The sequence below is a fragment of the Neopelma chrysocephalum genome, unplaced genomic scaffold (genome assembly GCF_003984885.1).
Source record: "Neopelma chrysocephalum unplaced genomic scaffold, ASM398488v2 Primary Assembly neopelma1_143, whole genome shotgun sequence".
Classification (NCBI taxonomy): Eukaryota; Metazoa; Chordata; class Aves; order Passeriformes; family Pipridae; genus Neopelma; species Neopelma chrysocephalum.
This window is the reverse complement of record NW_020897805.1, coordinates 1,848,118-1,875,501: the sequence shown is the minus strand read 5'-3', so window position 1 is coordinate 1,875,501 and position 27,384 is coordinate 1,848,118. Positions and strand designations below refer to the sequence as shown.

Here is a 27,384-nt window from a genome sequence, read left to right as displayed (position 1 = left end):
TTAAAATAATGTGCATCATTTCCTCCTCAAAATATGATCCCCGTACCAACACAAACTTGCTCTTACCTTGCTTAACCTTTCTATCTCTCCTGTTCACCAGAATTCAAATCCTCTTCCTGATATGGGTGATTATTTTGATTAGTACACATAATGCCACCCAAATTCTTCAGCCATTTTAGCAATTGGAACAGAATCAAAACAAAAGAAGGCATTCACACAAAATTACTGCACTGCCTATTACTCGATACAGTTCTAATTTATGTTCCACACTTGGATAATACAACCCAAACATTTCAGTTAGTCCTTCTGTTATACTAAAAGCATTTCAGACTAATGCCCTGATTTTCACATAAGCAAATTAAGCATTTCACAAGGTGGAATTGCAGCAATTCTGTTTCACTGCAAAAAAGAAGTATTCACAAGGTGTTAGAGAAGACTGGATCACAGTTATACGTTCTTATCAAGCTCCTACCATGACATTCTTTTCTGTATATGAAGACGGTTAACTGATAATGCAACGACGGAAGAACACTTATAAAAAGTGACAAAATTTAAGGGCTTTTGCATGACATATCACAAGCTTCAACTCAATCTGTAGCTTGATGAACCTGTCTGACACTCTCACTGCTAATGGATGTTTACAGGATGACACAGGAAACCACAACAGGACAGAAATCTGAATTATAACTAAGGGTTTCTTTTACCAGGAAAAATTAAAGAATCACAGAATCTTATGAGGTTGGAAAAGTCTTCTAAGTCCCTGACTCCAAGTGTTAATCTGGCAGTACCACGTTCACCCTTAAACCATGTCCCCAAGTGCTACATCCATGTGGTTTTTTAATGCTTCCAGGGATGATGACTCCACCACTTCCCTGGACAGCTTGTTCCAATGCCTGACCACCCTTTCAGTGAAGAAATTTTTCATAATATCCAATCTAAACCACCCCTGGTGCAACTCCCCTCCAGATAGTTTTTACCCAGTAAACAGTGTACCCATTCAAGCCATGAGCAATCAGTCTCTCCAAGAGAATGCTGTGGGAGACAGTGTCAGAGGCTTTACTAAAGTCCAGGTAAACAACAGGCACAGCCTTTCCCTCATCCACTAAGCAGGTCACCTTGCTATAGGAGATCAGGTTTGTCAGGCAGGACCTGCCTTTCATAAACCCAAGCTGGCTGGGCCTGATCCCCTGCTGTTCTGCATGTGCAATGTGATGGCACTCAAGATCATCTGCTTCATGACCTTCCCTGGAACTGAGGTCAGGCTCACAGGCCTGTAGTTCCCCAAATCCTCCTTCCACCCTTTCTTATAGATGGGCTTTACATTTGCTAACAACCAGTCACCTGGACCTCTCTGGTTAACCAGGACTGCTGGCAAATGATGGAGAGTGACTTGGTGAGTTCTTCCAACAGCTCCCTCAGTACCCTTGGATGGATCCCATGGATTTGTGCAGGTCTATGTAGTGTAGCAGGTCACTGGCCATTTCCTCCTGGATCACAGGGGCTTCATTCTGCTCCCCATCTCTGTCTTCCAGCTCAGGGGGCTGGGTACCCCGAGGACAGCTGGTCTTGCTAATAGAGACTGAGGCAAAGAAGGCATTAAGCACCTCAGCCTTTTCCTCATTCTTTAATCCCGTGTTTCCCCCTGCACCCAATAAAGGATGGAGATGCTCCTTAGCCTTCCTTTTGTTCCTCATGTATTTGTGGAAACATTTTTGTTGTCTTTAATGCCACCAGCATTCTAGCTGGGCTTTAGCCCTTCTAATTTTCTCCCTGTATCAACTCACAACACCCTTGTAGCATCTCCTCCTGAGATGCCTGTCTCTTCTTCCAAAGGGGAGAAACACATGGTTTGACCAAATGTGAAAGCTGGAAATACTCAACTGCTGCCTAGACTAGAACCTGCAAAATAGAGATGACTTCATTTTCAGTCCAAAGGCTATCCTTCTCACTGGTCTAACCCTGAAACTTAATCTTCCAGGAAAAGTATCCAAGCAAAATGTATGCTTCCCAATGTTAAAATCCATTTTTCAGAATTTTTGCTACGTCAATGTCTTTTGCTTTTAGTATTTATTTTATCATGAAACTCAGTTATCATGATATTTCAAGTCTGTTTAATAATTTTCTGAGGTCCTATTAGTCCTCATGATTTCAGGTGCTAATGTTCAGGTTGTAAATACCCCAAGCTACTCAGTACGTAACTTGAATGAACAAGATCTAAGCGACCCATGAGACAACAGCACCTTCCTGAGAACACTGCTTGCAATATATATTCCAAGCTTTCTTCATCACTATTTGGTAGTTCTGATGCCCCTACAACAATGACAGCAAACACACCTCTGTTTAGAATTTAAGAACTTCTTCTCTAGCCTTCACAGGGCTAACAGAAGCAGGAAAACAGGGGTTGAACAAAAGCTTTTAGACAGGAAGTAAAGCAAGGCAATTTTGGACATTTGTGTGTTTTAAAGCAAGATAGGAGAACCTCTAAAAAATGGAGACTTAGAAACACTACTCAAGGAAATGCAAAGTTAGAATCCAAACTGAACCTGCTGCTGCCTTCCTCAGCTGTTAAAAAGAAAATAAAGCTATGATAGAAAAAAAGTCCCTGAAATCTACAACACACCTGTTTGATAACGGCAATAATGTCTCCAGTGCAATGAGGGGGGTATGTGGCTGCTACAAAGTGAACATGCAGTAGAAGGTCTATAAAAGCCAATTCTATGTGTATATACAATAGAACACTGTAAAAAAGCAGGGTTTTGGAATGTAGTGAAGAGGCACTACTGTTCAGAAATTACAGATATGGATATGCATGTGAACAAAATAGCTATGATTAATCATTTATGTTTAAAAAACAATCTTAAACTGCAAAAGGAAATGGGAGAAAAAGAGCATAAAACACATGTCAAGCTTTGTCCTATTGATCACAATATCACAATGCACTGCTCAATCCCTCTCCAAATCAAATCCCATCTCAAGGGCTGCTTCATTTCCTGTGTTTCTTTTCCCCTTTGTCAGTATATGAAACTCAAAACTGCAACCATACACTTTAAAATCATTTGGAGTAGAAAACTGAAAATATATCCACCCCACCTGTGCTTCTGGGCTGCTATTCATGGAAAAAAAAATCCACCTTCCATTAGATACAGTTCCTCTACTAAGGAGGAAGAATGTTCCTGTTTAAAAAAGTTGCTTCCTTCCCTTCCACACACATAATCCTTTGCCAAGAAGCCCAGTTGCTGTATGTGTACTTGAGAACTTTCTCCCCTGTATCACTCACCACCTCTTTCTCCTTACTCCTCCTCCCCCAAGCACAGGTTTTGCATTAATATTCCCAGCCTTTGTTCATTTACATTGCTTTACACCTCCTCGCCTTTTTAAGGTATTACTGAAACAAGTTCTGACCACAGCCTTATTACTGTCTATTAAATATTTTGCTCTTTTCCACTGTGGAAGTCCCAGGAATTACTGAATTTCAGCCAGTTGCATTTTAACTCATTTTCTCTTTCTCAAACATTTGGCTTCCTGAAGTTTAGCAGATGCCTTAAAGGCCTCTCTCAGCATTTCAGTCCTGACATTGGGAAATTATGAATGCCCTCAAAAGTCAGTTTAATCCTATTTTGCTCAATCTCCAAATTGATGTTGATGTTCCAAAACTATTATCTGGTCTCATTGACAACTGAATCTTTAGTATGAGGAATCACTTTCATACCCAAGAATTCCTGCTACTATTGTTACAGTAGACACTAGACCAGGTAAAAATCCTTTCAGATGCTTTACCCTAAATTCAGGTAACAGTTTATCAGTCTCTTGCAATTTGCACATCTTAATGGCTATCTCCTTCTCTTTTTGCTGTCCCCAAAACTTTATAGTACGTGTCCCTTTCATTCCCCTTCTGAGGGTTCTTTACCTAAATTTATGCATTTCACTGATCACTGAGGTTTAAATGTTACTGGTGCTATTAAGTGAACAGGCTCATAGAAGTCTCTGTCACTCATCACAGGAAAATATAGGAAATTTCCCAAATTTCCTCCTTAACATTATACAGTTTTTAATATTATCATTTTTCTTATTACAACCAGGCTCAGCTCTCACATGCCAATTAATATTTTAATTCTGAAGCTTACATTTGCAGAAAAAAAATCTGATTGGACTGACATGGCCTACCTTGATATACTAGTATATTTATTTCACATAATGCCTTCCTGTCAAACAGCTGTCACTGAAAACACTAGCTCAATGTTCTTCATTCCTTCAAAGGATTTAATGAAAAATCCTGAGTCCAATTCTTTCTATAAGATAAGATTAGCTTCCATAGTCATAAAACATAAAAAGAACAAGATAAGGTAGGAGAAGCTATAAACCCACTGTCCAATAACAGGGATTTCCGCCTGCCAAAATACTACACTGAGTAACTGTACTATTAATACAACTCTTTTGCTGCAAGAATAATTAAACCTTGCAAACCTCCTCTGTGCCACACATGCACTTTAGGCAAGGCATTCATTTGATCAGACAAACAGAAAGTCAAGTTCTCTTTAAGAATGAGGAATTTAAGCATTATGGAGACAAAGGCTTCCTATGTAGTTTTTTGCAAAATGCAGATTAGGGATCTTTCACAATATTCCTCGCCTTTCAGTCAGTTTCACAGCTGAGCTGATTGAGGCCAAAATAAACACAGCATTTAGCTCAAGACATCACAAAGAATACATTTGGCAGGGAGTTTAAGCTGGGATGCCAGAAAAACTTGTTTTGAGACACAATCATAGCACTTCTGTCCCATTGCAGATATGATTTTGGGAATCTGAAGTATCTAGAGACGTGGAGTTGCAATGTTCTTACCTATCTGGAGAGGGTCTTTGACAGCCCTCACCCGGAACAGCTGCTCCCCTCGCTGGAACTCATCTGCACTGCCATTCGCCAAACAGGAGTACAATCTGCGAGAGATAAACACATGTCAGGGTAGGTCTGGTTTTCAGAAACTTCATAGTATTATCCTTTTTGCTGACGTGGCTTTTGAAAAATCCTTACTATCTTTAATATGAAGTCCAGCTTTCTTCTGCCATTTCCACATTACAATTCAACCACAAAAATCATTGGTCTCTCCTTAACTGGCTTTGTGTAAAAGCCACTGGCATTTTTAGGAATTACAACCCAAGGCTCTGAAATACAAACTCATTCATAGACTAAAATCAAGATTTTATATACAGTATAATTCAAGGTCTAATGTTAGCATGCCACAGTAAAAACTCCTTCTAGTTAATTACCTGAGTGCTTGTGTGAGTATTTTTTACACCTGTGCTCATCAGAATAATGAGCATATACAACCAGCTGGCTGGCTCTGTTCCCTCACAGGTGATCTCACATCAGCACTTCTGGCATTGCCCCCCTAACTGACACCAGAACCTCAGACAAATGTATCCAAGAACTTTCAGGAGGACTCTTTCTAAAAGAGTGTAATATCACTACTTTACAACAAAATTCTGAACGCACAGTCACATCGATAGGCTTCCTATAGCATAAAAGCTTCAGCAAAGTTTGGAAAAAGATCTAAAAGCATAGAGTTTTTGATTTTGTACTCACACAATTAATGTGGAAACATAAGAAATACAGTCATCTGACTGATCCACTGATTACGGATGTACTTAGCAAATTCCTGTTCTCCTGATTACACCAACAAAAGGCCTGCACAGCACACTGAGCCAGCCCTCCATGGCAATTTCTGAGCCCAGTTAAAGCTCTAACTCCAGCAACAGATTCAAGCTGGAACAATCATTTTGCAAGACTAACAAAAGGACAAAACTCTACAAACTAGTTAACATTAGGCAAATTAAAGGGTGCATTTATTCTGCTATAATTTCCACGCAGAATCTGGACATGTACCTGCTTTTCCTGGGACATATGCAGGGCAGCTCACCCCGAAATAAAAACCGGTGTCACAGCATATCACACAGTAAACTATTCATGAATTACAAAAGGCACATGGGAACTGTAGAAGCACCAAATTTATGGGACATCAAATGGACTACAATTCTCTCCTAGTGAACAGAACCTTTTCTTAAGCATCACTGAAACAAAAATAGTATTCATTACCTGATATCTTCCTCATTTTCTGGGAAACTCCAGAAGGCGATTCGAAGTTGCAGTTGCTCAGGTACTGGAGGATAAACTTTCTCCACCACCTCGAATGGAATGTGAAATGCAACCTGTTTTGCAGACAGTTCCACCAATGGGATCACCAGCCCATCTAGCAAGACAAGAAACAAAATGCAATGAACCACTCAGAGAACAAAACTCATGAGAGGTTATAGAGATAGAACCAGGGAGCTCTTCCACTTCCTCTCTTGTCTCATCAAGTTCAAGACTATTTTTGACAGTAAAAGGCAGCACAGAAATCTTCTGGAGAATTTCCTCTCAAATTTATCTTTGTTTTCATCCCTTTAGGGCAGGGGCACACATTCCTAAAAACAAAGTCCTGGGCCAAAAGAGCTTCATTAGCCTAGCAGACTCAAACTTTGTCGCCTGACAAAACTGGCACAGTTTAACAAGACTTAGGTTAACCAAATATTTTTCAGAATGTGGCAGCAACATCCTGTGAATTCCAAGAGATTACACAAAGAACTATTACAGTGTATATGCACAAGAAGCAATGCAAAGGTTCTCCAGGAAACTTTAGTACTGACATTCAGTATTCACCTATTTACAAGTTTTTAATTTCAATTAGTATTTGTTGGTTTATAGCCTTCACCACCCCCACCTTTCATATGATATCTGTCTTTATATTCCAAGTTCTTTACAGAAGCAACTGGGAATTCACATGTTAGTGCAGTGCTGAGCCCATTAAGATCCTAACATCGAGAGCTTTATAGAAATACATTTAACCATCACCTTTCTACAAAACTAACTCCACTTCTTATGTTTTTAAGTGCAGATGAAGATTGCTTATCATCAGGTTATGGAAGTCTTATGTTTCTGCTTTGGTCTGACACAGATTACTCTTACACAAAATGCCAGGCTTGTCTTATCTGCAAGTACCTCACTGCTTTACTGAGATCACTTCCTGATCCATCACTACAGCAGCCTTGGTTTCCCCCCCCCCCCTCACCCCATCTTCCAAACCCTGTTGCCAAAAGCCTAATTAATTCAGTTTCAGATATTCAATGTTATGTCTCTTTGCCTCCCAAACCAGTTTCTAAAACACCACTGGAAGCCAGAATGTAAACCAATCTGGCCCTCAGCTTTCTGTCCCCATTGGCCTCCAGGCAACACATCAAAGGAAAACTTAAGCCCTGATGTCAGTAAGCGCTTCCTCACCCTCTGCCTAGAGACACCCTCCAGTCCCAACAGCTGGGAAAGAGAGAGGATAGGAGATGGCTTTGAAGGTGCATGCACACAGCAAAGCAGCCAACATCTCCCCCAGTACTGAGCAGACCTGTCAAATGAAGGATTACATAAACATGGAAAGAAAACATAGTTTTCAAACACTCACATTTATGATTTTTTTATTGCAGTTAAATTAGATTCATTAGGCAGCACTCCCTTCTCCCATATAGAGTCAGTCTTTCATTATCAGGGTTGTTTCTCCATCACCAGTGACTTCTACTCTATGTTATAGACCCAGTCTCTGTTTTACAGTGCTATAACCTCATTCACAAATGTGAGAGAAGCAGATTGTAAAATGAACAACAATGGAAAAATGGAGCACCCCTTTCCCTACAGCTATCAGATAAACATTATTTTGGCAGAAAAGTCATCTCATTTCCACTTCTGACAACCAGAACAGGTGTAAAGCTCTCATCAAGTCACTAAAGAAATGTACTACTTTTAATTAGTCATTTAAAAAAAAGTACTGTTTTTAATTAGTGCAACATAGGTAAATTCAGTATAATGCCTGCTGCTACAACAGTAGTAGATACCACAGAAAGCCCAAACTGAGGCACTTTCATACTTGAAATTACTCTGATCAATGAATGAGAGGTATTTCTTGTGGTTTAAACTGCACTTCTTGTATACAGGTACTTTATTCAAGTCTTTCAATACACAGTACTAGAAAAGAGATTACACTTAAACAACCTCTACAAGGTACAAGACTCAAAAAAGACTTCAGTACTGAGATAAACACCTGCACATTTTTCTAAGAGCTGCAAGCCTGCAGCTTGCATGGTGTTCCTTTTTACAAGGATTTGGTGCTGGGTATGAAGGTTAGATTAGAAATGCTGAAGACAGACTGAGTTGACAAAAAAGCAGCAAAGAAAAACACATTGTGCTTATTATTTTATCAGTACACCTTATTTTACTTTACTGTTGTGATGGACAAGGACACACATACAAGCTAAGTCTCAATGAGAGTAGAGTAGTACTTGCACCACGACTAGGAGTAGTAATATGAATATTGTGATCACCCTCCAATCTCTCCATTACAGAGTGTGGCTGTTCTCTTTCAAGCTAACTAAACTAGCTCAAGAAGAACACTTGAACAAGTGATACAGAAATTACCTCTCCTGAGGAAACATTTCTTCCAAGAGGGAAGACAAGATGAGCTCTCCTCATCTGCTCCAGCACAAGTCAGCCAGCTTGATTTTAACAGTAAAACTCTGTAAACTAAGGTAACAGGCTGCCTTTGCACTGAACTCATTAACTGATTCATCAGCTGTACTGTATCAGTAGTAATCAGCAGAAGACAGGTGGCCAATTATCTGGCATATCAAAACCCACAGTCACACATTCAGAGCACACAACTTAGACATCTTCAGAATAAGGCGAAAGCAGTAAAACCTGGTGGACAAAAAATAATCCAAAAAGCAATAATCTTACCCATAAGATCATGTATCTTTTTAAAATCCTGAATTTTCTCCAAGGAAAGAAACATGCAAAAAATAGTAGAAAATAACTGAGAAGTAGAAAACAATTTTTCAATCCTACTTTAAGGGCGAGTGAATTCACAGTGGGTAACTTGGCACATAATGTAAATGCTAAAATTAAGAAGTTCAACTGCCCTAAGTTTCAAGGGGGTTGTCCTCTATGGAAGCCAAGGTGAGACCCTTATCTAGAGTATCACTCAGAGCATTAGAGGGTCTTTTTCCACTAGACCTCTTGTAAAGTCAGCTGGACAGTCCTACTTAGGTGCTTAAACTAGACTATGAATACTCTCATTTGAGTCCTAAACAAAGAGAGATCCATTCAAAAAGTTTATCTCTAGATACACAAACCTAGGGTTGGTGTATTCACACCCACCTGTATCAAAAGTTACAATCAATAAAACAGACAAAAGGTATTCTGATGTTCTATAATAAATACTTCTAGCAAGAAAAAAAAAAGGAAGTCTGCTAAAAACGCAAAGGAGAAACCATCTCAGCTGTTGCTCAGAAAGCAAAGATAGGTATAGGAGGGAAGACTGCAAATGTAATACTAAAAAAATTATACAGCAGCGAAATCAAAGATGTAATACAAAGTTGACAAATACACAAAATGAATCTACCCAAGGAAGAAGATAATTTTAAATTGTGGAGCAAAACTAGCAAGAATCACTGTTTGTTCTTCGGAAGCAGACATCATGACCCAAGCAGAACAAAGGACACATTTCAAGTCCTGGAAGAATAAAGTCACAAGAAAAGCATAAGCAACCTCAAACAATTACCACTTACAGGTTAAAAGACTAGCAAAACCCAGGTCAGGAAGGGATTTTGAGAGGCCATCTAATCTATATCTCCTACCTAAGAAGCAGGATCAAGCATATCTTAACCATTCTGAATTCTGAATTACCTCATCTATTTAGTGCCACACAAAACATGCACCTTTAATGAGGGCTATCCTGCCCTTTTTGCTACTATTTTATGTGAATTACAGGTTGATTTTTACAGCCATTTTATAACACTTAAAACTTTAACATAGATCTAATTGTTCCTGTGGAACAACAACAATGAAAAACTCTGACCCCAAAACAGCCAAGACAAGCTATGCACACAAACATGCATTCTCACCAGTGGAAACAACTTCTATGCCAGCAGGGCTTGGTGATATAGAGATGCATGTGTTGCAATTGCTTAACCATTCCTAACACAGTGTAGGCTGGATTAAGTTGCAGCCAACAATTATTCATAAAACCAGATCATGTTCAACATATTATTCCTTCAATACAATAACTGAGTTTCCATGATAGACAAATAGAGAAGAAATGGCTTGAATAATCAGCAGAATAGGGGCCATGAGAATACCAAAGTTATTAAAGAGAACAACGAAAAAACAACTGGGCTAAATACTGAACGTATCTGTTATCTAATCATATTATTTCCATTGAGTTACTTTCATTTGACATATGTCTCTTACAAATAAACTATATGTACAAGTGAATGAATACAAGTGCAAGTGAAGAAATCTCACAGCAAGAGATAACACACAGTGCAAAGACAGAACACTGCTTTTGCTATATATACCTTTAGAAAAATGGCATGTTAGGCTGCATTATCTTTTTACAGACAGGTCTACAGCTTTGGTCCCCATCTCACCCTTCCCGCTCGCTTCAGGCCTAAATGTAACAGAGCATAACAAAGTAATACAACTACACACAGAACAATGAGATAAAGAAAATTAAGTGAAGCACCTCTGATATCCAAGGCTAAAATGAGAAGAACAGTAAAACTAATGAGAAATACGCAGAGTGCATTCTTGACCAGCAAAGGAGGTATGTGGGGGGTGTTATAAAACCTGCTTTACAAACCTCATTTAAAAAATGGTAAAAATTACATTGCTTTTTACAGAATTTTCCATGTAGACAGATAAAACTGTTACTGTAGAATGCACTTAAATAATTTCTGCTTTTTTTATTTAAGTGCCTATCAGTAAAATACCTGTTGGCTTAAGTCAGTGATTGCCTCTCTGATATCCTTTAAAACCAAAATGTGCTGAGAATTCTCATATACAGGCAAGCAGAGCAAGCACTACATTTAACCATAACACACCTAAATCAACTCTTCAAAAATATTTGTTTTCTTACTGTTTTCTGTACATTTCCTTCTAAAATTCTGCTGTTGGTTTTACTTTATTCTCTTGGGGTTTTTTCCCCTCAGAAATTTATTGTCAGAGTTGATGTCTGTAAGAGGTATGTGCCAGAGAATTATATTCTTTCAGGATTCAAACTTGACAAGAAACATCAGAAAACTTCACCTTTGTCTTGAAATCTGTAATACTTGAAGGTGAATGCTGTGAGTGTACTTTAAAAAAGTTTCCCAAGGTGAACATTGTAAAATGAAACATGAGCCTTTTAATTAAATATTTACTCGTTATTTCAAATAAATTATATCCAAGGCATTTAGGCCATTACGCATACTCCCTTTTTCTTCTTCATTTTACCACATAATCAGCATCCTATAAAAAGCAACACGTGTATATAAAAATAATCAAAATCCACCTCTGAACTGAAGGTAAGACACATAGTATGTAACAGAAGCTTTTTGCAAAAGTCTGAAAATAAGATACTTTCTCTTCCTTGAAAAGCATTTCCATGCTTTTCAAGGCTCCATCCACAAGCTACATGAACTTTAGTTCCCACTTCAAAGAGTCATTAAAAGCAGAACTGATTTAATGGGTCAGACACACCCCCACCAGCTGGTTTTCTATCACATTAACATTTTGCCCAGGTAGGTCCCAGCTTACAAAGTAAAGAAAAAGGGAACATCTTCCTAAGCGTTGAACTAACATCCTTGCAGCCTCTGTAAGCAGTACAGGTTCACCTGTGTTCACTTGCTGCTTTGTGCCTTTCAAGCACAGTCTTGTGAGATGGGGAGCGAATACCCACCGTACAATCTCCCAAACTGCAGACAACAGTCATAAAAAAATACAGCACATCTATAATGCACTGGTACATAATACATAGAAATGATGGAATATCAAGAGCATCCTTGAGTAATCTTGGGATTACAATCTTGGGAGTAAATAAGACTAAGCACATTGATGTGTAAGCTTCATGATGCAGTCACAAACAGGATAGCTGTCTTCAAAGAGGCAAAAGAAAAGTTCTCTACCTAGCTAGAAGAGATGTTGCAGCTACTCTGTGCCTGTAAGACTTGGAACATATGAAGTACTGAACCTCAACCACCAGGCTCCAGAAGGAAACTACATACTTAACAAAAAATGCAACTGAAATAGCTAACATAATTTTAAACAAAGAAGAGAGAGGTAACATATAAGCACTTAAAACAATACAAGAATTTACCTTTAAACTACCCATGCCAAAATGGGTTAAACTTCGGGGAGAGAGGATTTGGGATAAAAGAGTGCAACTAAATTGAGCAGCATGAGAAGCTTCCATTGTATAGGCTCACAGATGAACTGCTGGAGCAGCTCCAAAGCTATGCCATATAGCAAAAGAAAGATTAGCTAGACATATGCCAAGAGAAGACTAACTAATGAAGTGCATTAGATAATAAAGAAAAACTCACTTCAAGATGCCCTCTGTCAGGCCTGTATTCTGATTCTTATAATTAAGAATTAATTTCCCTTCAACAGATCATCACTCTCTTGGTTGTAAATGATCTTTTCAAATCACACAGCTGGTCTCAGCGGTGTTCCAAGTGAACACTACACACGCACATCACAGATTGCTTCAGCTCAACTGGAGCTGCTACGGGCTGTTGCAGCAGCCCAGCAGACATGCCAAGTACTTAATAGGCACCAAGAATGAACTTTCATGCTCCAAATACAAGAGAACAAACCCAACTGGCAAGCCAAGGGGTGAAGACCCCAAGACTGAACCAAGACCCTGCAACATCAGAACCTGACAGCTGAACAGACACAGGGAGCTGTATCTGCACCCAGTCATAGTCCAGCCTGACCACATGCAGAATGAAGCACCTGAAAAGCTGAAGACACACTGCAATATTCAAATGCTGACTCCCAGCTGTCTTCAATTAGCTCTGTCTTCAATTCCCCTGCTTCAGCTAATAACTCCATGCCATTTTATACAAAGGAAATAAAACCACAATGTTCCTTGTAAAGAAAACCAAGAAAACCACAGTATTGCTAAAAAGTAGAAGATTATTTTTCTTTTACAGGTTAAGCAAACTGATGTGAAGATACAGGTTCCTGATGCCCCAACCATTCAAGAGTGTCAAACACAAGAAAATAAGCAAATCCTTGACACTGGAATACTTGCTGTACCAAGTCATAATAAAGTTTCAGCTATTTGTTTCTCAGGTACTACCCACTCCAAACCAAGTCCCTGCAAAACACCTCAGCATTCACAAAGCCAGCTGCAACAACAAATGGAGAACAGTAGCCTCTGGTGGAATTCATCTGTGTGAGTTTTTCACATGTTGTGACAGACCAAGAGGGTTAGACAAGACAAGAACAGGGATCAAGTGATGGAGATAGCATGCTACAAATGCTGCTGCAGATTGACTGTTAATCAAGCTTGCTCAGAAAACAGACCGGAGGGAACATTCTGACTTCAGGGCTCCTTTGTTGTTTTTTTTTTTTCCTCAATGTTTCTGTACTTTTAAAACATTCACATACTCGTAACAAGCAGGTGCAACTAAGCAGATGATCTAGCAAAACCAGCAACGACAGGGCAGTGTAATGCAATCCTGAAGTATTTCAGGCAGTTAGCCACAAGAAAATCTCTAAAATGGCTTTCTCCAATAGCCTTCTATGGCAGGATGATATTCTCACCATGCAAGAATAAAAATATTTATATACACACACACACTTTTTTTAATAACTGAAAACAGAGCCCTACAGAGAACTAAGTGATCAACAAATTAGCAAAATGCTCCAGAGAACCAAGTATGAATCATTAGTACGTTGAATTGTTCACAGGATAAAGCAAAAAAAAAACAACAACTATCAGGATTATTTGTTTTTATTTTTTTGTCTATGCAATTCACTTGTTAAATTTGCACATTATCCTTCTTACTACCTGTAAATAGTGCAGAACTCTCAACCAAAAGTCTTGGGTTTCTTTTAAATTTAGAAACAAATCTTCTCTTGTTTGCTGTTTTCTTCCTCCTCGTTCACTGCTACTACCCCCGTAAGCTTACTAAGAGTACTAAAACCCTAATGGGATCTGTGTTTACAAAATGTTCTTATACCTCTTATTTCCTCAACTAGAGTTATACAACTCTATCTGATCACATAAACATTTTGCAGCAGCGAAATGACACTGAAAATAATGTCAACGAGTAGCAAATGCAGATATCAGACCACGCTGAAAGCAAAAAGAATTTGGGGGAGGCCTACATCAGCCCTAAGCCACAGAATGACATTTTTATGTACAAAACAGTTGAGAAGACGAATAAGCAACATAATTTTTTCATTAGCATTTACTGGATAAGACTGATGAGATTCGTAGCCACAAACCATTAAAAATACACATCCCAGATGGGCAGATTATGGTCCAGAACTGGAAACCTCACACTTAACTGACAAACTGCAGCAACTATTACTACACAAAATCCGTTACAACCATCACGACATTTTAAGAATTGCCTGAGGTTTTTTTAATCCATTGCAAATGGGTTGTTTTATCACAGGAGGGTGTCCAATTCACCCTCCAAGTCTCCACCACCTACAGCACAGAGTCAAATTTCATCTGAATTCAATTTTTGAAAATTGCTTAAAACTACATCACGAACAGCTCATACATGTAAGTCAAAATATTTCATGGCTCATGCTATCTTTTTTTGCTGGATTTAGATTTTCCTGCATAATGAGAGAAGTATATTATCTGGCTGACTCAACACACATCTCCTGACATCATGACTTCTGCCTCCAAGATTAAGATATTTTAGGAAGCAAGAATTAGTTCCTTCTATAAGGCAAGCCTGAACATACATCAAAGTATCAGAAAAACAATACTCATTTTCTATTTGCACACAAGCCCTGTAGAACTGCAGAACACAGTATATTGTGGATTTAGAGGGGATGAGTGGGTGGGGTTTTTTTCAAGTGTCAGTATTTTAAACCCATTAAGCCTTGCAGTTCTCTTCTGGTCATCTGAATTGTTTAAAAAAAAAAAATTTCTGACAAACCCATTTCATGATGGTTTTCTACATTCACTCTCTAGATGAAAAGAGCTAAAAAAACTAGCTGACTTAACTTTCCTCACCTGTGGAGAAATGGTATCACCATCATGCTAACATCAAGCATAGGGACTGCATCCCAAAATAGTTTATATTACAGAACCCGAGCGCCTAGCAGAGGAAAGATCCCACATACTCAGCACAACTCTGGCTGTTTCAATATTAGACTGAGTTAAAAACTATTTTATCTTGATGTTACTATTTTTAAAGTTAAATATTTTAAGTTACATCTTTAAGTATTCCAGTCTCATGCCAGCTCCTGGTGACACTTCCACAAGATTTCATAAGGCATAAAAAAGAAAGCTGGTGAGGTTTTATAATGCTAAACAATAACTGCTCAGAGAACTAAAACTTAGAAGATGCATGACGTGTGTGTAAGGTCCAGGAGTCCTAACCCACTAAGAATTTAAATCGGTAAGAGTATGCCAAAAATCCCACAGCCATGTCTTAACTCTTCCTAGAGTAATTCATCATTTCTTCCTGCTAGCAAAAACCTTCTGCCAGTAGCAAAACCTTCTACTGCTGCATAAAATGTCCATAATCTAACATCAGAAAGGCTTTCTTTGTGATGCTGTCATTTCCAGTGCCCATCCTTTTAAAGCTTGAACAACATTGGAACAAGCAAGCAGACACAGTAGGGGGAGTTCTTATGTTAGCCTGCATAGCACACACTAATACATGCAGCATTTTCTTTTCCTGAATTTCTGTTGGTTAGTGGGCAAAATATTCCTTTCTTCCTGCACTCTCTCCAAATGAGACTTCTCCCCTGAGAATCAGACCTCCCAGTTCTGTGCCACACCAAAGAAGAACCTGAGACCCATGGGGAGCCATTCCATATCCTCTGACTACCAGAACAGCTACTCAGATCACCTTGTCAGACAATCCAAACACAACTTTGTTTGGAAACTTTCACAAAATTATTCAGAAACATTCTTTCATCCCACACAAAATAGCAGTGTTTGCCTTAACTGACTGCAGCAACAGCAAGCAGGAATACTGTTACTCTTGTCACAACTTAAACAACAGGGAGGAATTACAGTTTAACCAAATAATGCGGTACTGGCATTATCAGGAGCAATCTGAGGTGCCCAGTACTGCTGAGCAGACCTACATCAGAAGAAAAAGACTGATGCTTTCTGCTAAAGGACTTTTCAGAGAATTACACAAGAAACAACTCCTTGTGGCAGGAAGCTAAAACGTATGTGAAGAAGGAGGCAAACTTCTCAGTACCTTCTTGGAGCAGCTGCTTGTTTCTACACCTTCCAACTCCATCTGCAGTCTCTGTCAGCAACAACACTTCAAGAGGCAAAAAATCTGAAGGAACTCTCTCTTCAGAGCAGCATGAGATGTTAGTAAGAAAAATAACCACCTTGTCATATTAAGACTTCCTTTCACCACTACTAAACATGACTAGGGAGTGTCAATGCGCCCAAGTAAATTTTAATTGCCAAGGAGCTAAACCTGCTGTAAAATCATCCCTCTTAGTGGACAGTAAAAGAGCTGCACATCTGAAAACTTTTTCTGCACTCCAAGGATCAGGTGTCTGAACAACAGATTTCCCTTCTTTCCTTAAAAACTTGTCTTCTTTATGCCTGTAAAGCATCATAGCTGCAACACTCTATTAGAAACCAGATCTCTACAAAGAAAACTACTTGAATTACTTCTTCAGAATGTCAATTCACAGAGAAGTGGAAAGTTACAAGCTATGTTTGGTAATGAAAAACACGTTTGATGTGGAAGGGGGTAAAAAATGAAACCAAAATCCAAGATTTGGTTTCATGACTCCAGGACAGAAACACCAGCACATTGCTCCATCATTAAAAACTTGAAGTTCTAAGATCCTACTCACCCACATTCTGCCTCATGGTTCACATAAGATTTTGTTGCAAATGTGTACAATGTACCTACAGAAATCACCCACTCTGAGCAAATATAAGAACCTCTTCAAACACAAGTCAAATCCAGATCAGAAAGGTGCTATTTTCCATTCGACCTTATTGCTTCTCCTGTGTAATAACTGAAAATCTGCACAGGGTTGTGCTGATGAAACTGGAATAACTGGAGTATTCAATGGTATGTTGATGCCTTATGCCAGTAGTTCTATTTGTCTCTTCATAAACTCTGCATCTTAAGAGCAAAATGTCAGTAAGCTTTTTTTCCTAAACTCTCACCCACTCCAACATGACTGAGATCCCAAAACTGTGCTACCAGCATTAGGCAGGCAGTGCAGCATTCATAACTTGACAACCTCCTCTGGAAATTCAGACAAGAAAATTCTTAATCCGAACACTCTTCCATTTCCCTCCCTAAAAAAAATAATTCATTTCATAAAAAGAGCAGCCTGGGCAAGCAACCAACAGCTGTTAGAAATCCTAAAATGAACAGCAGATTTTTGTAAAGCAAGACAGACAGTGCTACAAAACACTGTATTCATGCCAGTGCTGGCCAAGGTTTCATGACAAATTGGGCAGCTTGCACTCAGAATAACTCTACAGCTGATGAAGCAGATTAGCTTCAGGCAAGTCATTTCCCCTGCACTGTTACTCCTCACTCTCACCCAATTCAGAAAGCATCCTGCACAACCAGGATTGTACATTCAGAGCACAGACCGAAAGCAAGGCTCAGTATTACCAGTTATTCTCACTTTTGCCAAACGCAAGGTATTTTAAAAGCTCAGAATTCAAAATTCTCTCCAGTGGCCTATGACAAAAAAAAACAAGCTACAAAGACCAACTAGGACCAGATATTTTTTCTGAATGTAGATGATAATAAAAATGTCTGAGTCTGACTGCATCACAGCTGAGAATCAATTTCTATCAAGAAGTACTGATATGTTTTCAGACACAAAAGGAAGTCACACAAAACACCACACAACCTCTACTATTTAATATGCTGCTCTTTTCCATCAGTAACCACCCTTAAGTATTGCATGCAAAATTAATCTCCAACCAGCTTTTTTCACATGTCTAAATAAATCTCAGAGCAGTATCACTTAGCCACCAAACAAATGCACTGGTAAACACTGAAGAGCTGCATTACCGAATGTATCAGCATGACATCAGGCCAATTTTGTTGGGGCTGATGGGAAAGCTACTGTCTGAAAAGAATAAATAAAGGATGAGGCATTCTCACCTGTAAAGTAAAAAAAATAATTAAACATCTGTAAGGAACTAAAAGAAGACACCACCTCTCAGTATCACCAATGGGAAACCATTAGAGGTTTAAATGTCTATTTCATAAACACAAGTCAAAAGAAGTTAGATATCTAAATGTTTTTGAAAAAGTTTTACCTGACTCCTCTCTAATTCCTTTGGTTTTGTAAAAATCTCCCCAAATCTAACTCCAGGCTTTATGGGAGGTTACAGAGCTCATTCAATTCCAGGTTCTGTCCCCACAGTTCAAAGGTGGAGCACAGCAGTCCCAAACCAGTCTCAGCCCCCTCTGCCAGACACAGGCTTCCAAAGCTGGCAGTCCCTAAGCCTGCCTTCAGCTCTCACCCCAAAGCATTTACATTTCCTCTCACTCAAAGTAAAGCATTCATCTGATCATTTGTTAACATTCTACAGCTGAAGAAAGTTCCTCTTTAACAAGGAATAAACTCCCTTCTATTTTCCTCACATTACCTACAGAGAGAACAAAATGGGGGAAACAAAACTGGGTAAAAAGGAATGTATGAAGCAAGCAGGCAGCTACAGAATGTTTACAGAGGAGGGATTAGTTACAAGCATGTCTATTATATTCAGTGCACAAAAATAACAACAAAAGCATCCCCAGAAAACTGTGAGGCACTGACTAATGGCCGTTCATTTCATGGATCTGGTTAGGCAAATGAATAATATCTCCCAAGATCTCTCCAACACCACAAGACTGAAGCAAAGTCAACCCATCTTCTGAATATATCCAAGAACATAGTTCCTCTTCAAAACTGGACAGCAAAACTAACTCCGCATCCTTAAGAAGGATAAGCAGCTTTGCTGACCCTGTGCACTACTGCTTTAAATGCAAGCAAGTAGTCAATGAAAACTTCCAAAGGCATTCTGGGTCAAATACAACTCATTTCTCTGTGTCAGATCACCTTCTCTTCAAGACACGCATGAAGGTTACATGCAGGTCTAAGGTGCAAAGATTTTCATTTGGAGCTCTGGTAAACAAATTTACAGTTACATTTCTCTTCTTCTCCCATCTCAGTATTTACTGACCTAAATAAGAGGTAGAAAATGCAATTACATGCAATATGCAACAGGAACTGCAAACAGCTCAAGAGAATTACTAAATGATGCCATATAGACTGAACAAAGGTATCAGATTCTCAGAAAAAGCTGTCATTTCATTTGTACACCTATTAATTACACAGTACGTGCAGGACTAACATGAAGCTTAAATGTCAAACCCTTACCAATAATTTTTACATCAGCAATCATTTCCTAAGAGCATGGAACTTGAGCATTCAAGTCGGGCAAATGCGAGCACATATTAAGAACAGTAAATATGAAGTCCTACAAAGACCAGAAAAAAGACACGGACAGATTCCATAAGGGCATAATGGCCAGTCTTCGCGAACGAAGAGTTTGGGAAAGGTCTTTTACCTTTCCAGCCTGCGCAATGGATTTTTTAGGTGAGACACAGCCTGCGCTGAACTGAGCCCACCCTTTAATCCTAAGGTTCATCTGCCGGGGCCAAGCAAGCTTGGACAATGGCAGTGAGGTCCTCAGGATGTAGGTTTGTTTAGAGTGACCTTCTCATAGATGGATGGCCTCACAGGGCTAACGGGCTCCATCTGCCCGGGGGGACTGGGAATTGAACCTGGGTTGCAGTGGTGAGAGTCCCGCATGCTAACCACTAGGCCACCAGGGGTCCCCCATAAGGGCATACAGTACTCAGTACTCACAGGTTCAGCAATTTTTCTGTACTTCAACAAAGAACCTCATTTTGTCACACACATTGACAAGGTGCCAGTAAGAATGGCTTGGCTGCATGTAGGCATTGTTTTAATGAATATATCTAAGAAAGAGTCTAGATGGTAACTTGACTACTTCTATTTTAAGGTCAACTTACTTTTTCTTTAGTTCTGGGGAGACATGCTCAAAGCAGCATCTTCAGAGATTCCAAGCCAAAGAGAAAAGCTGCAATTGACTTTTTCCAATTGTTTATCTGGGGGGAAAAAACCCCACCAAACGAACCATACTAATTGCATTTTAAAACAGTGGTGTTTTCATTTGCAGATCTCCACCAATTAATTACTAATGTCTACCAGTATTTCTGGATAGCAAAGAATGATGACTATCTGTTTAAATTTTTCATTTTTCTGAACAGAGGAAGTCAGAATCGGATACCCAGGTGTTCACCTGCCCACTGCTTCAAAAAGTCACCACCTAAATGTTGTAACTTCGGAGAAAAAAAGTACACCTGGATGCCCTCCTGTAAAGACTCCCTTGACTTGCAGACAAATTCTGGGTAATATTTCTTTTATCACATTACCTATTTATATTTCTGTAAAAAAATGTCGACTTTCTTTTCTATACTGTTTTTGGTCTCTGACCTACCTCTCGTTCATTCTCTCAAGTATATTCTCCCCTCTGGCATCCAGCTTGGAGTCTCCCACAAAGGGAAGTAACTTGGGAAAAAAATCTCTAATGGTCAAGTGAAGTCACAGAATCACCCCTGTTGTAGAATACCAGGAAAAAGCAGACCCAGAAAATGCAGGTTCTGGAATTAAGTAATCTGCCAAGAAGCAAAGATGCATCTTGAGAGTAACTAAGCTCTTATTTTAAATCTTCCACGGCTTTCATCAGGGCAGGAATTTCATTTTCTTCTACATGTTTTATAATCTATAAGAAAAAAAACACATCTGGACTCCTGGCCTTAATCAGCAACACTCCAGAAGCGGCAGGAATTTTTGTTTTTAGTTTGACTCCCCACTGCTTTGCTGACAGGTGACCCCAGATACACAGAGGGGGCACAGCTCAAAACACAAGGTGCTCTGTGGTGGCTGACACAAAATTAGTCTCCTACCTACTCTTCCTGCTTACAGCCCCTGATCATATAGATATTCAAACACATTAATTTAACAAAATAACTTTTGGCGCTAGCACTGAAAGAAGTGACACAAGCAGTACTTCTGAGCATGAAAAAAACCTCCTAAGTCTTAAAAGAGAAAGATGTGCTGAGTAAAATACTGAATGATCAAAATACATTTGCATTTCATTATAGAATTGCATTTGCCCAGATAATCACACACGTGTGTAGCTTAGCAGAAATCCTGAGACGTCTTGTCTTCATTTTGTTTTCACCTCAGGACAGACCTAGTTATCTACAGGTAAAAATAAAGATAAAAATTAAAAAAAAAAATAAAAAAAATTAGCAATGAAGAACAGGTGGGGAAAAAAGGGATAGGAGGAGTTAAAGAAAGGGATAGGAAACAAAGGGAGAGCACAATCGAGAGTCTAGGATCAAACCTGAATCCTTATCCTTGCTCCCCCAGAAGTAAACATGCCACCGAGAAGAATAACCCCTACAGGTTCAGTGAGCCTGAAATGCAAATAGAGCCTCTGTGATCTCTGGTCATTCAGCAGCACAGGGATTTCCTCAAGGTGAAAGGAAGGAGAAAAACACAAACAGAAAAATCCATGAAAGCCAGGAAGAAAGATGAGTAGAAAGATGAGACAGGAGAAAATGACACATTGCCCTGTAGAAAGATAAGACGTTAAAATACACAAAGAATGTTCAAGACTTTTTGGGAGGGGAAGAGAAACTTAACTAAAGGAAAAGGCCAGAAGACCAACATGAGAGTTAAAACTGGATTGGTAATTTAAAAAATCTCAGCAGTAAAAAAAGTATCTTTTCCTGATAGCTTCTTTATGTAGTTTCTCCAGTGCCCATTTCTAAATAGAAGGGTACACACACTCAATTACCTCAGAAAGGCACAGGAAAATGCAAATGAAGAGACAAATTAAGAGCAGAGGCACAAATAAAGTAGAAAAAAAAAATCAGTTGTAACTTCGTTATACACGGGCAGTAACAAAACAGCAGCGAACCACGGAGTCTTCATTTCCAGCCTCACTAGGCTCAAGGAGTGGACACGCTTTGGACGACACCAACATCCTCCTCCTAAAACACCAAGAGTCTGAAGGGCACACTATGAATTTGAAAGAGACTACATGGTCCTCCTACTGTTTTATGAAGCTACTGCTTGAACATGGATTAACTTCGATTTACTAGTTACTGGCAATCCTGAGGAAGAAGTGTTGCTCTCTAAGCCATATATTCTTTGTCTGTATAAATCAGTGAAAATCAGTCACTGTCATTTTACCAGTGTAGACACTGCACAAACCTTGATCTCTAAATTGATCATATCTTCACCTCAGGCTCTGTATATTCTCTGCCAATGATTTCCTCTCTACAGCTTGTACTTCTGAGGCACTCTGCCCAAAACCTAACATTGTGGGCACTCCTAACAGTTTGAAAGAACAAAAACTCTCTGGGGTCGGAAAATGAGGATATTTTCTAGGAAAGCAATGCCTGCATCAATTCTTATTTAAGTCTGGGGAGGTTTTGCAACACAATATACTCTTATTCAAGCTTACAGCAAAGGAAAGGAAAAAAAAGTCAAGTTTTCTTGCTAGGTGCCTTTGTGTTGAAAACTGATTCAACACAACTCATCAGTGCCTTCCAACCAAATCTGGTGTGAAAGATTAAATACAAACTGAGTGAAAATATTGTGAACACACTATTTAGCAATCCTACAGTATTAATGGCAACTTCTTAAGTGTTTGGTAAACATTTATGCTTCAGAAACTGTGAAACAGAAAGGATTAAGGGTGGGAAACCTTAGAAGCTTTCAAGAAGAAAGAAAGCCTCAGTGAGTTTGAAGAGATAATGAATGTACTTGAACATTTATTCCTATAACCTCTATCACAAAAATCCTTATGTGAAGATAACTGATGACAGAACATCTGCAGAAACACCAGACTTACTTCAATTACCAATGAAAAAGACTGTTCAGAAAAGTGGAGAAAAGGTAAGTGGGTGCATTCGTTGGTAGAGAGGCAGCAAAAGGGTGGAATGTAATTTCATACAGAAGAAAGTGAGTAGGAGCCATAAACCAACTCGAAGAACCGGATGGTTTTGAATACATTGCAAGGACATTGTTTTTAAAAACACCCATTCACCTGAACTTCAGAGCAGAATCCCCTGTCTGCTTGTGCAGCTGAGAGCCTCTGATGTATGTACAGGCAATGGCCAAGTATCAGTCAGAAGCATGAGCCCATTCAAAATTTAAACAACAAGGGGTAACACAGGCAATCAAGGCAGTCTAGCAAGAGAACAAGTCACTCCTAAAATAAATGCTCAAAATTATGATAGGACTCCTGGTGCTCCCAAAACTGACATGTTTCCTCCAGGATTTCAGTACAGGTGAATCAGAGGAGAGCAGTTTCAAAATCCAAGGGCATCTATGAAGTGGACACAATGTATTCCGCCTTCACCTTTGCAATTCTATATTTAACGGGAAAATTCCTTTCTACAGTGTAATATAGGAAAACTATACGAGAACTTTTCCATAACAAAAATGAAATGAGGAAAAAAATCAACCAATTATCATTCTATTTTTCTAATGTAACTACTAAAGATACCTAACAAGCCAATGGAGTGACTGACAAGTGAATAACTCATCTTTCTGGCAATGCTCTGCCATGAATACTGTATATATTTGCAACGAGCTACCCCAAGCCTTATTGTTAAATTTACAGCAAGCATATAATAATACTAAAAATACCCAAGAAGAAAATAAAAACTTGCAAAAGGTAAGAAAGCCTTTTGAACACTAAAAAGTATGCAAGCTGTTCGTTTAAGAGGACTCCTCAGCCAACAGCACTTCCATCAGTCTAGGGGGGAGTCTCTCTGAACTAATTAATGAAGAACTGGACACTCACAAGGACAAACCAAAAACAGCTGAAAAAGCTAAAAATGCTTTCTATTACATAACTTGTCTGACTGATTACAAACCAAAACACAGGCTAAGCTCCAAACTGCAGGAAAAGGCTAACAGAATACAGTTCCTCTTGTTTCCTCTTAGCATTTAACACAGAATAACCTAGTGTCTAACCTCATTTTTTGTTTGCAAAGGCAACAAGGCACAGTAAAATGGCAAACTGTGGAAATAAAACCACACAGCTCAATTCAGAATTATCACATTTGAAATTACTCATTACAACTGACAACCTCAGGACCCAGCAAGTTCTCAATACAAACTGTATTTTCTGACTAAAAGACACTATCAAAAAGAGGTATTAAAAATAACAAAATTGGTACAATAGTTTGAAATCCAAGGAGATCCCAGATGACAGAACCCACATCAGACCAGATTCGCTGGCAACATGCTGTGTACAGTAAAGTCCCTACAAGTGTTCCATATTGGTAATATCATACGTGACTTTGCAGAGTGAATAAATAATTATTTAGGCAGCAAATCCACATTCACACAGTTCTCAATATAACTCCGACCAGAGCCTGAGCACTTAAGACAAGGACCTTAAAGCAGGCAACAGTATCCTTTCAGCATGTCCCTCTTGTTAAAGTACAACTCTCATAAAAAGGAATTAATTCTCTTTACAGATAAAACCTAAAATATATGAACCAAGTACAAGCAATACAAGCCTTGCCTATGCAGGTTTGCAGAATCCAGAAGAGCAACATCTCAATATGGTGTAAACAATTACAACTATCACAACAATAATGTTAGCTATTGCGTTTTGCATGTCAGAAAAGAGACTGAGGACTGCAAATATGCAAAATCTACTGAAGTGATTTTTCGTTGTAACTCAACAAGTGGATGACAGCAGAGAGAGCAACTGCTGCTTGCCTGTAATTCGGTCAAGAGAGCTAAAGGAACTAGGTCAAGACCCAGAAGAACACACAATCATACACTCAAGAAGTTGGCTAAAAGCTTCTCCAAGCTGAACAGAAACAATCACCTTTGCAAACATCATTTCATACACCTCTGACAAACTAGAGATCTTTATTTCCACACCAGTATGTTTTCAATACTTTAGCTTCTTTCCAGCAAGTTAACACGTACAACAAGACCTAAAGCAAAACCACAAAGTATATAAGCTTTGCCCTGTGCCTCCACATCTCCACATTCACAGCTTTTAAAAACATGCCAACACGGTTCCCCGTCTTTACACCAGTAGAATGTTCCATACTAAAAACCAGTGCACCCCAGTAGCAGGATCCAAGAGTGCTATGCAACTTGATATGTATTCAGCATTTCTCTCTCCCTTGTTTGGGGTTAGGTTGGGTTTTTCAGTTTTCATCTTACTGTCAACTCTAACCCTGACTAATCAGGAGACACTGGCGGTTCCATATCCAGAACTTGGGACAGTTTAAATTTATTAAATTTATTAAAAAATTAAAACTTAAGCTGCTCTGTTCTATGTTTAATGCAAAGTGTACTTTCTGGTACTGAACCAGTGATAACTGAACACTTGTCCATAGAACACCATGGACAGATTTCATCACAATTCAGTATAAATTGCATTCTCTGTTCATGTAAGGCCAACGTTCAGAAAAGAATGAAGTTCTGCAGTTCCACACAGGGAGATATTAAAGAGGCAGGTAATGGTCACAAAGGTCAGCAGTAACAGGAAAAGTACTGAGACTGGGCTGAAGAAACAGAAGGACATGAAAGGAAGAGTGGAAAAAGCTTGTGTAATTTCTCTTAACTGTGCATCTGGCTCTGCTTGATGTAAACACCGCCTGAATTCCAGGATCACAATGCAGTGGGATAACGAGAGAAATTAAGTTTCATTAAAAAGAAAAAAAATCAAGCAAAGAGCTAGTAGCAATATGATAATTAAAAACAAATTTTAATTGCTAGTGTTACTTATTTTCCTGTCTGCTATTAAAAATAAGTTACTATCAACAGAAAGGAAATAAGTCCTGAAACAGGCACACTGTTGTTTGCTGACTTCTTTGTGACAGTTTTAAGGCCCTCTTGCTCTACTACTGCAACATAAAGAGCTAATTTACTAGGAAAACGTGAAATGTCAAGAATCAGGCAAGGAAAATGGACTGCTCTATACAATGACAGCTTACATGGCTTTACATGAGTAGCTTCATAGCAGTTAAAAAAACCTCTATGAAACCCTGGTGTACTTCAACAAAAGCACAGTTATTCCCAGGCCAGTCTGCAGTTTGTTCATAGAAAACTTTTCGGATTTCCAAGAGCAATCACACAGAACCTACTCAGAAGGGCAGCATCACAATACTACAGAGCACATGCAGGTGAAAACTCACCCAAAAGACAGCTTTGTCTTAAGATTCCCGGTAAACTTTCAGCTTCAATCTGTGGTCAAAACTTATCCTGACAATGATCCTACATGTGACTTCTCTTTGCTGCTTTGACATTCCTACTGCAGATCTCCTCACCTACCACCCCTCTCCCTTGCCCCACAACTTCCAAAGAATATCCCAATGCATCCGTGTGATCTTACCTTTCATTTTGACAGTGGGAGAATTGGGTCCAGCCGACTGCTTCCTCCATCCTCTCCAGTTCTGGCAAAGGCTTTCTGCCTCAGAGATGAAGGAACAAAGAGAGTCTTCCTCAAAGCGATCGGAGTCTTCAAATGAAAACCTCTCCCCGTCCTCCCACTCTGCGAACATGAGTTCCATCACATCCGACAGGCGACGTGGGGGAAAAAGAAAGACAGAAACAGCACTGCTCACTTTTAACAGGTGAATGGACTTGAGGGCTCCTACAGTGCTTAAAATCTCGATTTTGATTCGATCCCCATTCTACAGTGCCAGGAAAAAACAAAGCGCTGGCTGAGGTGGGAGAAGCAGGAAATAACTATGGGGAAGCTCGTAAAAACCCCAGAGGGTGGGGGGAAAAAAAAGTTCTTTAAAAAGTTAAAAAATGCTTATGTCCACAGAATGTACTTGAGGCGGAGGGGGCTGGTGGGTCCGTGAGAGCTGCCTCCCGGCGGGACAGGTGCCCCGGGCACACCGAGGGTCCGGGGGCTCCCGGCGCTGCAGGGCGAGGGAAGGGGCCGCCTTCCTCCTCCGGGAGGTGTCTGTGCGCAGGGCCGGGCTCCCTGGGGTTGTGCTTGTCTCACTCCCGGCGCAGGAACCGGGGGCAGCGCCGGGACCCGCCGGGGAACAACTTCCCTCCCGCTCCGGGGGCTGCAGAACGGCCCGGCGGGGCCGCAGCGCCCGCGGGGGGGGCGGCGCGACCTCCCGGCGGCTCGGCACCGGCGCGCCACCGGCGGGCAACGAAGCCGCCCCCGTCCCACGCCCGTCGTCCCCCGGAGCGTCC

At 39.7% G+C, this 27,384-nt stretch overlaps 1 protein-coding gene across 3 annotated transcripts in view; it reads right to left on the bottom strand.

The window, feature by feature from the left end:
- ZSWIM8 (zinc finger SWIM-type containing 8) overlaps positions 1 to 27,248 on the bottom strand; it is a 59,702-nt gene extending 32,454 nt beyond the window's left edge. For 2 of the 3 annotated variants that reach the window (XM_027699975.1, XM_027699976.1), the window contains exons 1-3: positions 26,564 to 27,248; positions 6,091 to 6,244; positions 4,840 to 4,934 (exon numbers count right to left, since the gene is read on the bottom strand). In XM_027699975.1, coding sequence (XP_027555776.1) covers positions 4,840 to 4,934; positions 6,091 to 6,244; positions 26,564 to 26,741 — 427 coding nt within the window. In that variant the 5' untranslated portion in view covers positions 26,742 to 27,248. The remainder of the gene's footprint in view (positions 1 to 4,839; positions 4,935 to 6,090; positions 6,245 to 26,563) is intronic. The other variant, XM_027699974.1, reaches the window with a different exon arrangement.
- Between the last annotated feature and the right edge of the window lie 136 nt (positions 27,249 to 27,384).